Raw genomic sequence first — 22,025 nt, forward strand, 5'->3', positions numbered from 1 at the left:
GTCAACATAGTAGATCCGTCACTCCCCAAAATTTTCACATGCTTTTTGTAAACACTCCATCTCAACCCTAACTCAGCACCCACTGCTGCATTCTTATCAACCACTGATTTGTTTACTGCTGGTATAGATTACCATGTATTTTCTAGAACTTTGTGTAAATGGAATCACACATTATGTATTCTGTCCTGCCCGACTTCTTGCACTCAGCATAATTGTTTTCAGACCATCCATGTTGTGAAATGTATCAATAGTTCCTCTTTGTTGGTGGGTTATATTCCATTGTATGAATGTACCACTGTTTGAGCTCCTTGGTATTGATGCCCATTTAAGTTATTTAGTTTGTTTACAGTTTTTGGATATTACATATAACGTTGCTCTGAACATTTATAGGTAAGTCTTCTGTGGACATACACTTTTATTTCTCGGAGGTAAATATCTAGGATTTAAATGGGTAGACCTTATGGTAGGAGTATGTTTAAATTTTTTTTTAAATTTTTATTTATTTATGATAGTCACAGAGAGAGAGAAAGAGAGGCAGAGACACAGGCAGAGGGAGAAGCAGGCTCCATGCACTGGGAGCCCGACGTGGGACTCGATCCCGGGTCTCCAGGATCACGCCCTGGGCCAAAGGCAGGCGCCAAACCGCTGCGCCACCCAGGGATCCCTGTTTAAATTTTAAATGAACCACCAAATTATTTTCCTTTTACATTCTATAAATATGAGAATTACAGCAACTTCACATACTTGCCAACACTTGGGATAGCCAGGCATTTTTTTGTTTTGTTTTGTTTTGTTTTTTGTTTTTGTTTTTGTTTTTGTTTTTTTTAATTTATTTTTTATTGGTGTTCAATTTACTAACATACAGAATAACCCCCAGTGCCCGTCACCCATTCACTCCCACCCCCCGCCCTCCTCCCCTTCTACCACCCCTAGTTCGTTTCCCAGAGTTAGCAGTCTTTACGTTCTGTCTCCCTTTCTGATATTTCCCACACATTCTTTCCCCCTTCCCTTATATTCCCTTTCACTATTATTTATATTCCCCAAATGAATGAGAACATATAATGTTTGTCCTTCTCCAACTGGCTTACTTCACTCAGCATAATACCCTCCAGTTCCATCCACGTTGAAGCAAATGGTGGGTATTTGTCATTTCTAATAGCTGAGTAATATTCCATTGTATACATAAACCACATCTTCTTTATCCATTCATCTTTCGTTGGACACCGAGGCTCCTTCCACAGTTTGGCTATCGTGGCCATTGCTGCTAGAAACATCGGGGTGCAGGTGTCCCGGCGTTTCATTGCATTTGTATCTTTGGGGTAAATCCCCAACAGTGCAATTGCTGGGTCATAGGGCAGGTATATTTTTAACTGTTTGAGGAACCTCCACACAGTTTTCCAGAGTGGCTGCACCAGTTCACATTCCCACCTACAGTGCAAGAGGGTTCCCCTTTCTCCACATCCTCTCCAACATTTGTTGTTTCCTGCCTTGTTAATTTTCCCCATTCTCACTGGTGTGAGGTGGTATCTCATTATGGTTTCGATTTGTATTTCCCTGATGGCGAGTGATGCAGAGCATTTTCTCATGTGCATGTTGGCCATGTCTATGTCTTCCTCTGTGAGATTTCTCTTCATGTCTTTTGCCCATTTCATGATTGGATTGTTTGTTTCTTTGGTGTTGAGTTTAATAAGTTCTTTATAGATCTTGGAAACTAGCCCTTTATCTGATATGTCATTTGCAAATATCTTCTCCCATTCTGTAGGTTGTCTTTGAGTTTTGTTGACTGTATCCTTTGCTGTGCAAAAGCTTCTTATCTTGATGAAGTCCCAATAGTTCATTTTTGCTTTTGTTTCTTTTGCCTTCGTGGATGTATCTTGCAAGAAGTTACTATGGCCGAGTTCAAAAAGGGTGTTGCCTGTGTTCTTCTCTAGGATTTTGATGGAATCTTGTCTCACATTTAGATCTTTCATCCATTTTGAGTTTATCTTTGTGTATGGTGCAAGAGAGTGGTCTAGTTTCATTCTTCTGCATGTGGATGTCCAATTTTTCCAGCACCATTTATTGAAGAGACTGTCTTTCTTCCAATGGATAGTCTTTCCTCCTTTATCGAATATTAGTTGCCCATAAAGTTCAGGGTCCACTTCTGGATTCTCTATTCTGTTCCACTGATCTATGTGTCTGTTTTTGTGCCAGTACTACACTGTCTTGATGACCACAGCTTTGTAGTACAACCTGAAATCTGGCATTGTGATGCCCCCAGATATGGTTTTCTTTTTTAAAATTCCCCTATAGCCAGGCATTTTAATGTTAGCCATTGGAATAAATGTGTAGTGGCATTTCATTATTGTTTTAATTTGCATTATCCTGATGACTAATGATGTTGAACATTTTTATATGCTTCTTGACCATCCATATCTCTTCTTTGTCAAAGTGTCTGTTCAGATGTTGTGCCCATTTTTTAATTGGGTCATTTGTTTTCTTATCATTGAATTTTGAGAGTTCTTTACATATTCTTTGTATTTCTGGATATAAGAATTTTATCAGAAAAAAGATTGGAAAATATTTCTTCCCATCTTATACTTGTCCTTCCATTTCCCTATGAGTGTCATCCAAAGAACAGAACTTTTTAATTTTTACGAAGCTTAATTTATAATTATTTTCTTTTATAAATCAAGCTTTTAGTGTTCTATTTAAGATGGTTTTGCCAAATCCAAGATCACAAAAATTTTTTCCCAACATTTTTCTAGAAGTATTATAGTTTTAGTTCTTACATTTAGATTTAGGATCAATTTTGTGTAAATTTCTGTCCAGGGTGCCAGATATGGTTTGAAGTTTGTTTTATTGTTGTTTGTTTTGTTTGCATATAGACTTGCAGTTGTTTCAGCACCATTTGCTGAAAAGATTGTCTTCACTGAATTGTTTTTGCACCTTTGTGAAAAAGCTAATTTTCCATTTATGTGTATGTCTTTTTCTGGACTCTGTTCTGTTACACTGATGTATTTCTCTCTTTCTGGCTTATTTTCCTCTTTTATATTTAACTGGTTTCTACTCGGATCTTTATTATATCCTGTCTTCTGCTTATTTTGAGTTTAACTTGCTCTTTTGTTGTTTCTTAGGCTGGATCTGAGGCCATTTACTTGAGAATTACTATTTGGTTTCCAAGTATTTGGGGATTTTCCAGAGATCTTTCTATATTAATTTCTTTTTTTTCTATATTAATTTCTAATTTAATTCCAGTGTAGTCAGAGAACATACTTTGTATGACTTGAATTGTTTTAAATTTGTTAAGAGTTGTTTTATGGAATAACATAGACAGAATATGATCTATTGGGAAGTAGTTTATGTTTACTTGGAAGTAATGGCCATTTTGCTGTTTGTAGGGTAGAGTGTTCTATAAACATCAATTATATCAAGTTGGTTAATAGTATTATTCAAGTCTTCCAGATTCTCTAGCTACTTCTATAAATTATTGGGAGAAGGGTATTGAATACTTGAATTATTATTGTGTGGATTTGTGGATTTGTATTTGGGGATTTGCAGTTGTATCTATTTTGGTGTCATGTATTTTGGAGCTCTATTATGTGCATAAAGAGTCAAGATTCATGTCCTTTTGATGAATTGACCCCTTTATCATTACAAAATAAACCTCTCTAGCCTGGTTATATCCTTTGCTCTTTATTCTGTTTTATTTTTTAAATTTAATTCCAGTGTAGTTAACATACTTTGTGGTTCCATACAAATTTTAGCATTATTGGTTCTAGTTCTGTGAAAAATGCTATTGGTACTTTGGTAGTGATTGCATTAAATCTGTAGATTGCAGGGCACCTTTTACATTCTATAATATATGAAAATATGGCTCAGTTGATAAAGCATGTGACTCTGATCTCAGGGTCATGAGTTTAAGCCTCACATTGGTCATAGAACTTACTTTAGAAAAAAAAAAAGGAGGAAGAGGAAGAGGAGGAAAAGAAATCTGTAGATTTCTTTGTGTAGCATGAACATTTTAACAATATTTGTTCTTCCAATCCATGCTCATGGGTATCTTTCCATTTGTTTCTGTCATCGTTAGTTTCTTTCATCAGGGTTTTATAGTTTTCAGAGTACAGGTCCTTCACCTCTTTGGTTAAGTTTATTCCTACATATTTTATAATTTTGGGTACAATTGCAAATGGGATTGCTTTCTTATTTCTCTTTCTGCTACTTCATCATTAGCATATACAAATGCAATGGATTTCTATATATTGGTTTTGTACCTTGTGACCTTACTAAATTCAGATATCAGTTCCAGTAGTTTTTTGGTAGAATCTTTATGGTTTTCTATACATATTATCATGTCATCTGCAGATAGTGAAAGTTTTATTTCTTCCTTACCATTGTGGATGCCTTTTATTCCTTCCTCATGTCTGATTGTTATGGTAAGGACTTCCAGTACCATGTTGAATAAAAGTGGTAAGCGTGAACATCCTTATCTTGTTCCTGACCTTAGGGGAAAAGCTCTGTTTTTCACCATTGTGCATGATGTTAACTGTAGCTTTTTCTTACATGGCCTTTATTATGTTGAGGTATGTTCCTTCTAAACCCACTTTGTTGAGGGTTTTTTATCATGACTGTGTATTATACTTTGTCAAATGCTTTTTCTGAATCTACTGAAATGAGCATATGATTTTTTTTCAAATCTATTCCATCTTTATTAATTTTATTATAATCTTTTGAAAATGCAGATTTCATATCTAATTACAATTATGCTTCTGTTTATTGTTTCATTTATTTTTTATTTTTTATTGTTTCATTTATTTTTTTTAATAATAAATTTGTTTTTTATTGGTGTTCAATTTGCCAACATACAGAATAACACCCAGTGCTCATCCTGTCAAGTGCCCCCCTCAGTGCCCATCACCCATTCATCCCCACCCCCCGCCCTCCTCCCCTTCCACCACCCCTATTTCGTTTCCCAGAGTTAGCAGTCTTTACGTTCTGTCTCCCTTTCTGATATTTCCCACACATTTCTTCTCCCTTCCCTTCTATTCCCTTTCACTATTATTTATATTCCCCAAATGAATGAGAACATATAATGTTTGTCCTTCTCTGATTGACTCATTTCACTCAGCATAATACCCTCCAGTTCCATCCACGTTGAAGCAAATGGTGGGTATTTGTCATTTCTAATGGCTGAGTAATATTCCATTGTATACATAAACCACATCTTCTTTATCCATTTATCTTTTACTTAGTGTTAGCATGGTATATCTTTTCCATCCATTTATTGATGACCTATTTGTGTCTTTGTATTTAAAATGTGTTTCTTATAAGTGGCATATAGCTGGATCTTGCCTGTTGTATTCAGTCTGACAATCCCTGACTTTTAGTTGGTGTATTTAGACATTTATATTTAATGTAATCATTGCCAAGGTGAAATATAAGTAGACCATCTTGCTATTTTTTTTCCTACTGTTGATTCCTGTTTTCCTTGTGTTCTGCCTTTATTTGGTTGTTAATCCAAATGAGTACTTTTTATAATCCTCTTTTATCTCTTTTGTGAGTTTTAGCTATAACTCTTTGCTATTTCAGTGATGGGTTTAGAGTTTATTGTTTACATCTTTAACTTATTACAATCTCCCTCTAAATGATATTACAACACCTCACATACAGTAGACCTTACATTAGTATACTTCCATTCCTCCATTTCTGACCTTTGAGCTATTATTAGACATTTCACTTATTTATATATATATTTTATATATATACTTATCATAAGTATAAACATATGTTATAAGCCGCATGCTACATTGTTTTTTGTTTTTTGATTAGTCATTTTTTATGAGATTTAAATAATAAGGAAAAATCATATAATTCTCCATATAGTTACCATTTCTAGTGCTCTTTATTTCTTTGTGTATATCCATGTTTCCATTTGGCATCATTTCCTTTTACTTGAAGGACTTCCTTCAGTGTAGCACAGTTCTACTGTTGATGAATAATTTCAGGTTTTATATATCTGAAAAAGTCATTGCTTCACCTTCATCTCTGAAAAATATACTTTTCTGGATATATAAATTGAGGCTGAGAGTTGTTTGCTTTTTGTTTTCTTTCAGTATTCTAAAGACATTGCTCAGCTGACTTTTTACATGCATTTGTTCTGATGAGAAATCTACTGTCATTTTTATCTTTGCTCCTTTCTATGTAATGTGTCTTTTTTTTTTTTTTTAACCTATGGCTGCTTTTAAGATTTTCTTCTTTATCTCTACTACTAAATAATTTGATTTTGATATACCTTGGAGTAGTTTCCTTAATGCTTTTGTGTTGAGCTTCTTGGATATGTGAAGTCAAAGCTCTCATCAAATGTGGAAACATTTTACCATTGTTCCTTCAAATTTTTTTTACCCCACCTCAGGAATACCAATTACACATACATTATGCTGATTGATTTTGTCTTACACCTTATTGATATTTTCTTAATATATTTTTATTATCTTTTCTCTCTGTGTTTAATTTTGAATCATTTCAATTGCTGTCTTTGAGTTCACTTGCTTTTTCTTCCACAATATTTAATTCATCATTCCCATTTACTATGTTTTTTTTTCATAGACATTGTATTTTTCATACCTAGAAAATGCTTATGGTTATTTTTATAGTTCAGATATGTCTACTTAATTTTTTGGATATATGAGATAGAGTTACAATAATTGTTTTAATGTCCTTGTCTACTAATTCTTACACCTGTATTAGGTCTGGAGCAGTTTGATTACTTGATTTTTCATCTCATTGTTGGTTGTATTTTTCTTGCTATTTTGCTTGCCAGGTCATTTTTTATTGGGTGTCAAAAATTGTGAATTTTACGATACTGGGTCCTGTTTTATTTTTGTTTTTGTTTTTCTTAATATTTGCTGAGAGGGAATTTTAAGTTAGGAACAATTTAATTTTTTTCTTCTCTTTTAATTTTTGTTAGGCTAGATTAGAGCCATCTTTAGTCTAGTGCAACTTATTCTCTACTATTGAGGCATGATTCTTTAATACTCTACTCAATACCTCTATATATTTTGAAATTTTATAGTCATGCTGTTTAGAATAGGCAATTTCCTGTTCTCTAGGAATGTTGGGTGTGGTACCCTCTATTCCTTTCAAAGAGCTCTCTCTCCAGCCTTGAATAGTTTCTTCACATTGTTCTGCAGTCAGTTATCTGCTGAATACTTTAAAGGGGTCCTCTAAAGATCTTCTAAGTTTTCTTTCAGCATTTCTTTCCTCTCCAGCACTCTTCTCTGTGAATTCTTGCTGCCTTCATCTTCCCAGACTCTTAGCTCCACCTTCTTAACCCAGTAAATCAAGTAAGTTCCACCTGTGTTCCTCCTCCCTGCAATACACCCTGGAAATTCTTTCAAGGCAATAATCTGGGACAATTGTAAGTTTTAAGTATCTCAGGGATCACTGTGCTTCACTGCCTGATAATGTTGAGTCTTTTGAACACCAGTTCTCCATATATTTTTCTAATTGTTTTCTTGGTTTCAGATGGGAGGATAAATCTTATTCCTGATAGTCCAGTTGAGTTGAAAACAGAAGTCTCTCTCTCACCCTCACTCAAATAAATAAATTTTAAAATCCTTAAAGAATAAAAGATAAAACTAATGTGAGTCATTTGCAATTAAAATTATACACACACATATATAATTTAATATATATTTAATATTTAAGGTATTTATATTCAGTTGTCTCAAGTAAAAAGAAAAAAGGTAGTAAAAACAATTCAAACTATCATGCCTATATTTATTCACTACAGCATCAGTCATTTTTACCTTGATCTTTTTACAGTCTCTTAAATCTCAAAAACATGGTAGGATTGGGCTCTAGGAAAAAAATAGAATCTAAGGGTTGAGAAAGACCTTGAAAGTCCTGTATCCATATGTAGATATAGAATGATGACTTATTTGTAAAGAACAAATATCATTTATATAAACCATTTCCTCATTCAGAAATCTCCAATTAGTTGTATTCCCTACAGAAGAAACACTGTTTAGATTGCTTTATATGAACTAACCCCAAATTCTATTCCTAGTCCCATGACCTTCTATTCTTCATACACCTCTGCTAAATGTGAATTTAAATATTTTTTAGAAACCCATGTTCTTTTAGGCCCAACTGTCTGTTCTTGCTGTGTAGCCTCTGTCATAATTGCCCCACCTTTTTCCCACTTGGCAAACTGCTGTCCATTCATTAAGACACAACTCAAAAGTCATCTGTTTGGCAATCTCTCTATTCAACTAGACAGTTAATTACTTCTGTGCTCCTGTAGTATTTTTATGTAACTTCTGTTATACATTTATTACTTTATGTTGTAATTCTTTTTTGCTCCTCTTATTAGCTCTGCAAGGGCTTTGGAATTACCCTCAGTAAATACTCAAGGGTCTGCAGCTTGAAGATACTTGACTAATGATTTAAGATCAGTTATTTATGGGGTTCCTGGGTTGCTCAGTCAATTAGATGTCTGACTCTTTATTTCAGCTTATGTCTTGATCTCAGAGTCTTGAGATTGAGCCCTAAGACTCAATAAGGCTCCACACACAGTGTGGAGATTCTCTCACTCTCTACCTCTTAAGATTCACTCCCTCCCCACCCCTCCCACCAACACACATGTGCTCTCTCTTTCCTCCTTAAAAAAAAAAAAATCAGTTATTTCCTAAGAACTTCCCATGTGCAAGATATGGTACCAAGAACATTAATCTGCACAGTGGCCCTAAAATATAGGTAGCATAAGTTTCCCCATTTAACAAATGAGGAAACTAAGAATCAGGGAGGTTAAGTATCTAGTCTGAGATCACAGATCCAGAAATTGGCAAAAAAAAAAAAATTCAAACCTAGGATTCCAGAGAACATAAATAATGGAGAAATTATTGAAAATTATGTTTTCCTTTGTAAACACAATACACTATTTACACATGAGATTGTTTACTATTTGTACTTAATTAGCATGTAATAACTCCTGTAACATGAGTCTTCTTAGTCTATTGTTCATAAAATTTCATTAGCTATTCATGCAATGTGATGATCTGCTTTCAACCTCAAAAAATCAAGGGAAATTTGGTGCTAGTCATATCTCATTATCTCATATTTTTAGAAAAGAAGCATGAAATAGGTAGGGCTGCTGGAGATAGAAACAACTCTCTGTATTATCTACTCTGTGTGACAGAAGAGGTAGGTTAAATATAATATGCATTTACATGCTTTGAATAATAATTAGTCCAATTATTACAATGTTATTGAGGTCATAACAGGGAGAGACCCTACCTTGGATAGATGTTAAAGTATCCTTTTTTTTTCTCTTTTTTTTATCTGTTTTAAGGATTCTTAATATCTATGCTTGAAACAAACTAGCTAAGGTACATCTACATGGAAACCTTTTTACTTTTATCAGTGGTCAGGACCAGTAGGTCAGGACCTACATAGTCTGTAGAGCATAGTGTTATAACATAGTTATAACACAAGATATGGGGATCCCTGGGTGGCGCAGCGGTTTGGCACCTGCCTTTGGCCCAGGGCGTGATCCTGGAGACCCGGGATCGAATCCCACGTCGGGCTCCCGGTGCATGGAGCCTGCTTCTCCCTCTGCCTGTGTCTCTGCCTCTCTCTCTCTCTCTCTCTCTCTCTGTGACTATCATAAATAAATAAAAATTTAAAAAAAAGACAAGATATGAACTTTTTCCATATAATATTTTATCATTAATCTGTTTCCACATTATTATTTAATCTTAATAATGTGTTCTGAGAAGTTTTCTTCTAAGCTTGGAATTGAATCTGACATACTCATCTGCTTTATCAAGTACATCTGCATGGAGCAACACTTTTCAGAACCTAGAGAATGCCATACCAGATTCTAGTACAAGTCCTTCCAGTGACTGAATTCCAATTTCCTTTTCTGTAATAGATAAAAATGAAAATAAGAACTATAAAGGTAAATAGCAGTAATAGAGCAGTATTTTTAATACTAATAATATTAGCTATCAGTTCTTGAGCACCAAAAATTTTTGCTGTGCCTATAGTATGCCAAAAGTATGTTATTATGCTAGGCACTTATAGAAAATACATTATTTCAAGAATAGTCATGACAGTCTTGTAGAGAAGCAATAAAGCTGAAAGACTGAGATTAGCAGATATCAAAGCCTATTTTAAGTCTGTAGTAGTTAAGACATGGTAGCATTGATGCTACTGAATAGTAGAACATTATACAGAATACAAAAACAGACACAAAGTAATGGTCACCTGATTTAATGACAAAGACGACTCTGCAGTACATAAAGTAAAGATGGCCTTTTCAAAAATGCTGCTGGAACAATTGTATAACTATATGGGAAAATGTACATTGACTCCTACTTTACATCACATACAAAAGTCAATTCTGGATAAATTACAGATCTAAATAAGAAAGACAAAATGGTAAACATTATAAGATAAAAAAATAGGAAAACATCTATGTGATATTAAAGATTTATGTAAAGATTTCCTAAAATAGAACACAAAAAAACATAAATTATACAAAAAGTTGAGAAATTGCACTTCACTAATTTTTTAAAAGATTTTATTTATTTATTCATGAGAGACAGAGAGAGAGAGGCAGAGATATAGGTAGAGGGAGAAGCAGGCTCCATGCAGGGAGCCCGATGTGGGACGCAGTCCCGTGATTCCGGGATTATGCCTTGAGCCAAAGGCAGATGCTCAATCGATAAGCCACCCAGGCGTCCCAAAATTTTTTAATTCTGTTCCTAAAGATATCATAAAGAGTGAAAAACAACCACTTGATGGGGCGGGGGGGAAATCGCTGTAATACATCTTAGGTGACTAAGTCCTCGTATATAGAATATCTAAACAAGTCCTGAAAACTGATAAGAATAAAACAGTTCCAACAGAAAACCAAGCAAAACCTGATAATTCACAACAGAGAATATCCATATTGTCACCAACCATATGAAAATTGTTCAACTTAATGAGTCACCAGAGAAATACAAATAAAGCCACAATATGATAGTACCCATCTACCAAAGAAAGTACCAAGTATTAGTGAGAATATAGGGTAGTCATAACTCTCCTGTACTTTGGGGGGTTTATAAATTGGAGCAATCACTTTAAAAAGCTATTTGAAGGAATCTAAAGCATATGACTCAGCAGTTCTTCTCCTCCTCTATGTAACTAGTAGAATTCTGTACATATGTTCATCAAATAAACATGTATAGGAATCTATTCATAATAGAAAAAAAACCCTGAAAGTATCCAAATGCCAATCAGCAATAGTATGGATAAATAAACTGTGGTATATACAATGGAATTTTATTCAGTAATAAGAACAAATGATCTACAACTATATACAACAAAATGGATGAATATCAGAAAACATAATGTTGAACAAAGATTCACAGACATAGAAGGGTATATACTGCATGGTTCCACTTATGTAAAATACAACAGAAAATCAAAACTAATCCATGCTGTTTAAAGTCAGGATAGTGATTACTGTTGGTGTAGATGAACAGTAACAATGATTGAAGAAGGTCTCAGGGTGCTAGTACGACCTTTTTAAAATCTGGATACTATGCATTGGATATATTTGGCTTGTGAAATGCATTGATCTATACATTTATGTGTATTTTTTCATATGTCTAAGATACTTGTGAAAAAGTTAAAGACATGTATTATTACCTTGAATTCATACCCAACCAGTTAAGTAATATCCTCATTTTAGAGATGAAGAAGTTATTGGATTACTTTTTAGTTACTAATAGCTACGCAGCTATTACATAGCTCAGATTAAATGATCTTTAGTTTCCTGTCAAGTTCAAGATACTATAATTTTATAAATCCACTAAATTATAATCTAATTAACTTTCTGACTTTCTTTTTATCCTAATTTTTATTGGCTTCCCTAATCTATTAATGTCCAAATTTCTATATTAACAGATAAGTTCCCTTGATATTTAAAATAATACTACAGGGACACCTGGGTGGCTCCACTGGTTGAACATCCAACTCTTGATTTTGGCTCAGGTCATGATCTCAGGTTGTGAGATAAAGCTCTGTGTTAGGCTCTGTGCTCCATGGGGAGTGTGCTTGAGATTCTTTCTCTCCCTCTTCCTCTGCTCCTCCCCCTCATTTGCAAGTGCACACTCTCTCTCAAATAAATCTTAAAAATAGTAAAATAATACTACAGTTAGCTTTATCGAATATTGCAGTTTATTTCTATTAATTTCATATTTATTTTCTATACTTACTGTTTTGTAGGCAAGCAAAGGTCGGACTACAATTGTCATAGCACATCGTCTTTCCACTATTCAAAGTGCAGATCTGATTGTGACCATAAAAGATGGGATGGTGGTGGAAAAAGGAACACATGCTGAACTAATGGCAAAGCAAGGTCTATATTATTCGCTTGCAATGACACAGGTATGTTAATGTAACATAATGCTGTGTTAGCAGGGTTTTTTTTTTAACTTTTCAGAGATCATACCACAGAAGTCCTGAATGGTAAGGAGCTTGGTGTGCAACAAACAGAAAGGAGGCCAGCCTTCCTTCCATGAGTAAAGATGATTGTTGGTAGAATAATAAAAAATAGTTGTATTTTTTAAAAATAGTTGTATTTTTATATACAAATCCAAATCATGAAATTTCTTAGAAGCCATGCAGAGGGTTTGTTCTTTTTTTTCACGCTGATTTACTTTACTTTACTATGTAAATCACCTAACACAGTGCCTGACAGTGGGCACTCAATATATGCCTGCTTAATAAATGCCTGAAGAGATGTGTACACAAATGTATGTGTATAAATGATATCATCTCAGGTAGACCAGAAAGCTTATGGTAGCCAATCAATAGGAGACATGATAATGCTGGAAGCACTCTGGCAAATTCCTTGATTTTAGGGTCCATATTTCTGCATGCCCTGTGATCTCACATAGTTTTTTTCATTAGGACACATTAATATAAATGATAGGAATTAGGCTGTAGCTAACTTTGTCCTTTGTCCTTCTGGCCCGGCCTTATTCTCTTGACCTGAAAGGTAGCCTTCTGTCCATGGAATCATTTACAGACAACAAATCTCACCTCTTTGCAGCTTATTTCACTTCTTCAAACGTTCTGATTATATTTTTTATGTCAATATTATTATTTCAAATATAAAGGATTTATACAACTCAACACCAAAAAAGCTAATCCAATTAAAAATGGATAGAAGACATGAATAGGCATTTCTCCAAAGAAGATATTCAGATGTTCAGTGTGAAAAGATGCTCAACATCACTCATCATCAGGGAAATTCAAATCAAAACTACAATGAAATATCACCTCACACCCATCAGAATGACTAAAATAAGAAATCCAAGAAACAACAAGTGTTGGTGAAAATGTGAACAAAAAGGAACCCTCATACACTATTGGTGGGAATGCAAACTGTTGAAGTCACTGTAGAAAACAGTATGAAGGGTCCTCAAAAAGTTAAAAATAGAACTATCCTATTATCCAGTAATTACACTACTTGGTATTTACCCAAAAAATACAGAAATACTAATTCAAAGGGAAACATGCACCCCTACTTTATTACAGTCTTTATTTATAATAGCTAAATTATGGAAGCAACCCAAGTGTTCATCAATTGATAAATGGATAAAGAAGATGTGGTGTGTATATACAATAGAAAATTACTCAGCCATAAAAAACCAGTGAAATCTTGAGATTTGCAACAACATGGATGGAGCTACAGAGTATAATACTCAGTGAAATAGGTCAGTGAGAGAAAGACAAATACCATTTCACTCGTATGTGGAATTTAAGAAACAAACAAACAAAAATAATAAGCAAGAGGGAAAAAAAGAAAGAGACTCTTTAACTATAGAGAACAAACTGAGTTACCAAAGGGGAGGTAGATGGGAGGGACTGTAGATTAAATAGGTGATGCAGATTAAAGAGTATATTTATCATGACCAGCACTGAGCAATGTATAGAATTGTTAAATCTATACATCTATCACTATATCACTATATTGTACATGTGAAATTAATATAACACTGTATGTTAACTATGCTGGAATTAAAATTTAAAACTTAATAAATAATATTATTTCACAAATTAGTCAATTTAGAAAGTTATGATCCTCCATCTCTTCATCAAACTTAAAACTTCAAAAACGCTAGCTTTCTTTATAGCTTTATCCTTCTATAAAGCAGTGATAATTTTTAAAAAGTTTGAAAATATAATCTTATATTGACTCAAAAACTTCGAATTCAGTTTATTTCACATTAGGCCATATTTTCCTTTAAAAATAAAAGTTAGGGCAGCCCGGGTGGCTCCGCGGTTTAGCGCTGCCTTAAGCCCAGGGCCTGATCCTGGAGACCCAGGATCGAGTCCCACATCGGGCTTCCTGCATGGAGCCTGCTTCTCCCTATGCCTGCGACTCTGTCTCTCTCTGTCTCTGTCTCTGTCTCTCTCTCTCTCTCTCTGTCTCTCATGAATAAATAAAGTCTTTAAAAAAATAAAAGTAAAAGTTAGAGAGATGTCTGGGTGGCTCAGCCGTTGAGCATGTGCCTTTGGCACTGGGTGTGATCGCATGGTCCCAGGACCAAGTCCCACATCGGGCTGCCTGCATGGAGCCTGCTTCTCCCTCTGCCTACATCTCTGCCTCTCTCTCTCTGTGTCTCTCAGGAATAAATAAATAAAATCATAAATAAATAAATAAATAAATAAATAAATAAATAAATAAATAAATAAATAAATTAGCTTTTATATGCTAGTTAAATTTGCATCATTTTCATTCCAGAGTAGACTTAATAATTTCTAAAATTATTAAGTTCCATATTTTCAAACTTATTTAAAATAAATATAGGGCAGCCCTGGTGGCTCAGCGGTTTAAGCGCCGCCTTCAACCCAGGGCCTGATCCTGGAGACTCAGGATAGAGTCCCACGTCCGGCTTCCTGCATGGAGCCTGCTTCTCCCTCTGCCTGTGTCTCTGCCTCTCTCTCTCTCTCTCTCTCTCTCTCTCTCTCTCTCTGTGTGTCTCTCATGCACAAATAAAAGTCTTTTAAAATAAATAAATAGCTATGGTTAAATGAACCCTATTTTGAGATGTTTTTTTAAACTACTACACTGAGATCTTTCTTTGAAGTAATATGTCCTTATTTTTCATTAAAATTAAACAAAAACTCTATTATTAGGTCTTAAGTTAAAGAGTTTCACAATGTTAGGAAAATTAAAGTGGAATATTTGTGGTATAAATATATAAATATTTAAAACACCTTATTCAAAATGGATTGGTAGTCTCCCAAAATAATGTTCATCCTGATAAAACAATACCATTAATATTAAATGATCAACTACAGTATTCTGGGTACTACATAGTAAATATAACATCCTTGATATCTACATACGCAGTAATTCATTTCTGAAACTCTAGAAGTGTTTATTTGCCACTATACCTATAGCGTCCAAATGAATCAGTTTATTAGACTCCATGATGATCATAAGTACTACAAAGTTAATGTTGATAATAGAATCATTTCCAAGAAGCAGCATAGCAGTGATTAGGGGTTATGGGCTCTGGAGACACTATTAATTTGAAATCCTGACTCTGCCACTTACTAGTTTTAGGATCTTAGGTGAGTTATTTAAATTTTCTGTGCCTCAGTTTTCTAATCTTTAACATGGGGAAAATAAGAATAATTTACTTATGAATTACTGTGAGATTAAATGAATCATTCATGTAAAGTGCTTAGAATCATTGTTGGTGTACTAAATTTTATTATATTACTAATACTAGCATTATCCAATCAAACTTTTTAGAAAAATTCAAACCAGAAAGATTAATGCTATAATTATTTATCTTGAACATACATGATTATTTTCAGACATATTCCTTTAGTGATTTTTCATATGAAAATGAAGTAAAAACAAGAGAGATACATACCAAAACTTCCTGTGATCATTATTTTGTTTAGCAGCCTTCTCAGGAAAAGAACTTGTCTCTGACCTGTTAAAGAACATTCTTAGAAAAATTTATTTTGAGAAGAGGTTGAAATTTTATTTTAAACTTGCCACAAAAAAAAAAAAAAAAAAAAACAAGAAACAAACAAAAAACTTGACACAAAGTAAATGGCTCCTGAAAAAAAGCCAAATAAAAGATTTCTTTCTTCATAGAGAAATTTCTAGAAAAAAAGAGAAAGTGATAGCATAGAAGAATGTCTGATTAGGGATACTACAAGGCTGGCTAAAGTTTATTGTACTTTGAGATGCCTGATTAACAGTTATTAAGTTTGTCAAATAATCACAGTCATGGAAAGCCTTCCATGTGCATATTCTCCTTTGCACCTAAATCCACCTAAGGCTTTCTACCTCTGTTCCCAACCCTGGTCTGGGACACCATCATCCAAACTGGGCTACTCATTTCTGTCTTGTGTCCCTCCCCATGTCTTCATGGGGAAGTCACAGATTTACTCACACCACATTCAAATAAGCAGAGAATATGTAGTTCTTTTATTTCACTAAATTTGGTCTCATTTCTCTGAGTAGCAAGAAAAGCAAAAACTAGATTTACAGCAGTCTGGTTTAGAATGTCATCCTATCCTAGGATTTAAACAGTCTTTTTAAAGTTAACTTGATGTCTCTGGGATTTCTTGTCCTGTGGGAGCTGGTCCAATTGATTTTGCTTTCTGAACAGTTTGGAATGGGCAGCAATTGCAGACCTGGAAAATGTTCTTGTCTCCTAAGATCTTTCTCAGGCCCAAGGCCAGCATCACATTTAAGTGCTTAGCTATGTTATTAGGCTTATAAGCTCCAAAAAAGACTAGATAGAAAGGAGTCAGAAAGAGTATCTTTGTGTCATCTCCCTCACAAAGCTCTTTTTACTAAAATCTGTCCCTACTAATGGAATAATTCTTTTGAACTAAGGCATTGTTTTCTCCAGTTAATTATACAGGTCTTTGGAAAAAAAGACACAATAAGCTATCGTCACCCACCAACATTTTAGTATAAGTTGGAATTACCAGCTCCCTATTAAGCCTGAAAACTTCAACAAAAGCTGCATAGGAGGGAAACCTGGGTGGCTCAGCAGTTGAGTGTCTGCCTTTGGCTCAGGGTGTGATCCTGGAGTCCTGGGATTGAGTCCCACAATGGGCTCCCTGCATGGAGCCTACTTCTTTTGCCTATGTCTCTGCCTCTCTCATGAATAAATAAATAAAAATCATTAAAAAAAAAGCTGCACAGGAATGTATCACTTTCAGTATCAGAGGCAATACAACTTTAGAGGAATGCTTACTAAAAGTCTTTTGAATTTTGAAAACATTATTCTAATGGTAACATGTATATTCTTCATTTAAGGATATTAAAAAAGCTGATGAACAGATAGAATCAATGGCATATTCTATTGAAAAAAATATCAACTCAGTTCCTCTGTGTTCTATGAATAGCATCAAGTCAGACCTTCCTGACAAGTCTGAGGAATCCATCCAATATAAAGAGGTAATGGTTTAGCTATCAACAAGTTTTATCTACATGTTCTCCAATTATCTTTTATCTAACTCTTGTAATATTTAGAGTTTACAATAACATATTACTGTAGTGCTAATTGTACAAAACATGTCTTACCCAAACTTCACTATAATATCACTGTGATGCTCTAAGAAAGAGGCCCTCAGGGGTGCTTGGGTGGCTCAGTGGTTAAGTGTCTGCCTTTGGCTCAGGTCATGATCCAGGGTCCTGGGATCGAGTTCCACATGAGGTCCCTTGTGGGGAACCTGCTTCTCTCTCTGCCTATGTCTCTGCCTCTCTCTCTGTGTCTCTCATTAATAAATAAATAAAATCTTAAAAGAGAGAGAGAGAGAGATGCCCTCAAAAAAGACAGTATTTATGTCACAGGTCATTTGGGGGGCAAGAAATCTCTTAAGAATGGGCTTTGTTCTTCTTTTTCTAGTTCCTTTAGGCATAAGAGTAATTGGCTAGTGAAAACTAAGAGAACTCTAAAGAATGCAGAAGTAGCGGATAGAATTAGCAACCACTACTGAAGTTGAAGTAGAGACCCAAGGAAGAGCCCTCATTCTTCTCCCCCAACCAAGGCTGAGATTCATGCCTCACTTCAAAGAGTGCAGCTTTAGTTCATTGGATGGCAGAGAAGTTGCTAAGTTACCTCACTTGGTAGAGTTTGCCGGAAATCTGTCTTATTGCATGCCAGAGCCTATTGGTACCAGGAGAAGCTCCGGCGCACTGTTGGAACCAGGAGCTGGGGAGGTTGCCCTCCTCAGGAGCTAAGTACAGTTCCATGTGTAGGAGGATGAGGGCATTAGTGACCTGGCTGAAACACAGGCCAGTGCTCTCTGAGTCCCACAGTTACACTTCTCCTGGCTAAGCAAAGAGCTGGAGAAAGCACTTGGTGGCCAAACATAGGATAAAACTGTACTCAGCAGGTACCTAATTCTTAATAAAACTGTGCAAGCAAAGCAGTAGAGGAAAAAAGCTTATCCTGGAGGAGCCTACCCAGTAAGCCAGTAGAAAGAGCAGGAAGAAAAATTCCCTCCTCCTGCAATGTTTTTCCAGTACCCTCAACAGACAGGGCTTGGCATCTTACTAGCTGGTAAATGGAAAATATTTATAAGGTAAAAGAGTGAATTTGGACCCAAGAGGTAATAAATCAGAAATCAGGACAAAGATGGTATTATTTTAAATAGGAGGAATAGTTAATATAAGGAGTTGGGGGCACAGTGAATAAGAAGAGAGGATGGTGAGAGAGTTGTGTGAGATACTCAGGAGCCAGATCATGTAGAACCTTGTAGATCATAGTAACAGTTTTAGATTCTTTACTTACTCTAACAAAAAGTCACCAGGGGTTTTTAACCAGTAGTCCATGATCCACAAGAAAAATCTGGATAGAATTCAGAGACAATGATCCTGAATGAAAAAAAAAATCATAACTTTTTTCCACCTGTCATTGATAAAAAATTAATTTAATTATGAATATAAACAACAAACTACAATAGTATTACCAATGCCAATGATGTCACCAATGAAAATCACAGAATTGTTTTTTAAAAGATTTACTTATTTATTTGAGAAAGAGAGAGAGCACGTGAGCATGGCAGAGGGTAGAACAGAGAAAGAAGAAGAGAGAGAATCTCAAGCAGACTTTACTGAGTTCAGAGCCAATGCTTGGCTGAGTCTCATGACCCTGAAATCATGACCTAAGCCAGTATCAAGAATCAGATGCTTAACCAACTGAGCCACCCAGGCACCCCTGAAAATCACAGAAATTTTGATACCACATTACAGTTATTATAAATATGTTAGAATATCTTTACACTCATCACTATTATATCTTGTTATTTAATGTGCTAATAATGAAGCACAACCATAACTGTATCATAACTTCAAATTTTTTAAATATTTTGAATACTATATTTCAGTTAATTGGTTTTCTTTGAGACCTATGCGTTATTTAGCACATTGTTATAAATTCTGGCAAGGAGTCCCCAGACTTCACCAGTCTGACACAGGGATCCATGGCACAAAGCAGGTTAAGAACTGCTGCATTAAAAGGGTCTTATTCCGAAGAGTGATGAAGTGATTTATTTGAGTTGGCTGCTGTGTGGAGAATGGTGTTTGGGAACCAGAGTGAGATCCGGGAGAAGAGGGCATGGGAGAGATGATGGTGGTTAATGGACCTGTTGGATTTGATTAAAGCTATCTAATGAGAGATAAATTGCAGGTGGAGAAGCAACTAGGACAGGAAATGGAAAAGCAGGATACCGCAAAATTCCGCAAAATTTAAATTCCGGTAGAAAAGCAGTAGCCAACAAAGGAGCCTAAAGAATGGCTGGAAAATAATAGGAAAGCCAAGGGAGTATGGTATCATAGAAACTAACACAGAAAAGTGTTACAGATATAGGAAACAAACTGAGGGTTGCTGGGGGAGGGGTGCTGGGGTAAATGCATGATGGGCATTAAGGAGGGCACATGACATAATGAGCACTGGGTGTTATATGCAACTGATGGGTCACTGAACTCTAACTCTGAAAGTAATAATATACTATATGTTAATTAATTTAATTTTAATTAAATAAAATAACATTTTTAAAAATAAATTTAATTTCCCCTTGTTTCCTAAAAAATAAAAATAAAAAAGTGTTACAAAAGAGGAAGAGATCATTTGTGTTGATTGCTGTGAAATCCAGATGAAATTAGATTTCTGCTTCCAGCCAAGGTAGGTTAACAGGAACTGGATTTACCTTTCTGCTTGAAACACCTAAGAAATGGAAGAAAACATGTAAGACAGTTTTCTAACACTGGACATCAGGCAGAACAAGATCATGATCCTTGAGGAAAGGGAAACAAATGAGGTGAATCTTATCATTGGTCCAGATTACTGCCCGGGTTGTTTCCAAGCCTTGGAACTAGCAGGGGATATCCATGCAGAACCCAGGCAGCCATATTAAGGAACATCCTCATTGTAAAGAATGAAAAAGAGAATTTAGAGAGCTCCTCAGAGTTCCAGAGATCTCCATAGGTTCTGCATTGAGTTTTCATCCAAGTAATGATCAGAGCATTTATTGAGAAAACTGCCAAAGACAGAGGAAAGATCTACCAGAAAGGATGAAAGGAACAATCTTTTCACAAAGGCTCACAAAGGGCCAGGAGTAGTTCTTATTATTTTTTAAGTTTTTATTTTAATTCCAGTTAGTTAACATACAATGTTATATTAGTTTCAGGTGTACAGTATAGTGATTCAACACTTCCATACATCAGCCAGTGCTCATCATGACAAGGGCACTCCATAATCCCTATCACCTATTTAACCCATCCCTCCCCTCTGATAACCACCAGTTTAAGAGTAGTTCTTATTAAACCAGCTGGAATGAGCAGTTTCTAAATTCATGGGTCATTGAGTTAGAGATTAAGGTAGATATTACCCTGGGAGGGGTGGGGGGAAGGTTGGAAATAGCCCCATGCTAAATGCAGCTCTGAGCCCAACTAACAACACCTAAAAGCAAACCTCAAAAGGATCAAACTGTTTCCAAGTAACCTAAATGTGTCCCGGTATAAAGCTCAATAATATATATAAGAATTCAAAAATACTGGGGCACCTGGCTCAATAAATGTTGATAGAGCATACAACTCTTGATTTCAGGATTACAATTTGAGCCCCATATTGGGTATAGGGATTACTTAAAAAATAAAATCTTTGGGATACCTAGATGGTTCAGGTGGCTAAGCATCTAACTTGGTTTAGGTCATGATCTCAAGGCCCTGAGATAGAGCCCTACATCAGGCTCCCAAGTTCAGCAGGGAGTCTTCTTGCCCTCTGCCTCTCCCCCTGTTCCTCCACGCTCTCTCACTCTCTCTCAAGTAAATAAAATCTAAAAAAAAAAAAAAAAATCTTTTTAAAATTTTTCAAAAAATGGGCAGCCTGGGTGGCTCAGCAGTTTAGCGCAGCCTTTAGCCCAGGGCGTGATCCTGGAGACCCGGGATCGAGTCCCACAAGTCCCACACCAGGCTCCCTGCATGGAGCCTGCTTCTCCCTCTGCCTATGTCTCTGCCTCTCTCTGTCTCTGTGTCTCTCATGAATAAATAAAATCTTGAAAATTCTTAGATAAATAAATAAAATTTTTCAAAAAAAAAAAACAAACCCAGTGAGTAAAATTTAGTGTCTGGCATCCAATCAAAAATCACCAGTAAAGAAGCAGGAAGAGTTCCCAAAAATGAAGAGAAACTAAATCAATAGAAGCAGACCCAGAAATGACACACTTGGTAGAATTAGTAGGAACAATAAACAGTTGTGGGTTTTTTCTTTCTGTTTTAAAGATTTAATTTACTTATTCATGAGAGACACACAGAGAAGCAGGGACATAGGCAGAGGGAAAAGCAGGCTCTCCGTAGAGACTGATGCGGGACTCAATCCCAGGATCCCTGGATCACAACCAGAGCCAAAGGCAGATGCTCAACCACTGAGCCACCCAGGTGCCCCCAATAAAAAGTTATTATAACTATTTTTCACATGTCCCCAAAAGAAAGGCAAAAA

At 35.5% G+C, this 22,025-nt stretch overlaps 1 protein-coding gene and 2 long non-coding RNA genes across 5 annotated transcripts in view; 1 reads left to right on the plus strand and 2 right to left on the minus strand.

The window, feature by feature from the left end:
- Positions 1-22,025, plus strand: part of ABCB5 (ATP binding cassette subfamily B member 5) — a 186,681-nt gene that overhangs the window by 78,316 nt on the left and 86,340 nt on the right. For 2 of the 3 annotated variants that reach the window (XR_005369524.1, XM_038557071.1), the window contains exons 17-18: positions 12,259-12,420; positions 17,339-17,479. Coding sequence is in view for 2 of the 3 variants with exons in the window: in XM_038557071.1 (XP_038412999.1) it covers positions 12,259-12,420; positions 17,339-17,479 (303 nt within the window). In the remaining variant the exon portion in view is untranslated. Of the gene's footprint in view, positions 1-12,258; positions 12,421-17,338; positions 17,480-20,132; positions 20,208-22,025 lie in introns of those variants that run through there. The other variant, XM_038557070.1, reaches the window with a different exon arrangement.
- On the minus strand, positions 9,757-12,497 carry LOC119866670. The gene is made up of 3 exons (XR_005369529.1): positions 12,249-12,497; positions 10,249-10,401; positions 9,757-9,904 (listed from the first exon to the last, which is right to left on the minus strand). It is a non-coding gene; the product is annotated as an uncharacterized LOC119866670 (long non-coding RNA).
- On the minus strand, positions 15,925-20,421 carry LOC119876974. The gene is made up of 3 exons (XR_005369530.1): positions 20,236-20,421; positions 18,819-18,901; positions 15,925-15,992 (listed from the first exon to the last, which is right to left on the minus strand). It is a non-coding gene; the product is annotated as an uncharacterized LOC119876974 (long non-coding RNA).

Source organism: Canis lupus, chromosome 14 (assembly GCF_011100685.1).
Source record: "Canis lupus familiaris isolate Mischka breed German Shepherd chromosome 14, alternate assembly UU_Cfam_GSD_1.0, whole genome shotgun sequence".
In the NCBI taxonomy this organism is placed as follows: Eukaryota; Metazoa; Chordata; class Mammalia; order Carnivora; family Canidae; genus Canis; species Canis lupus.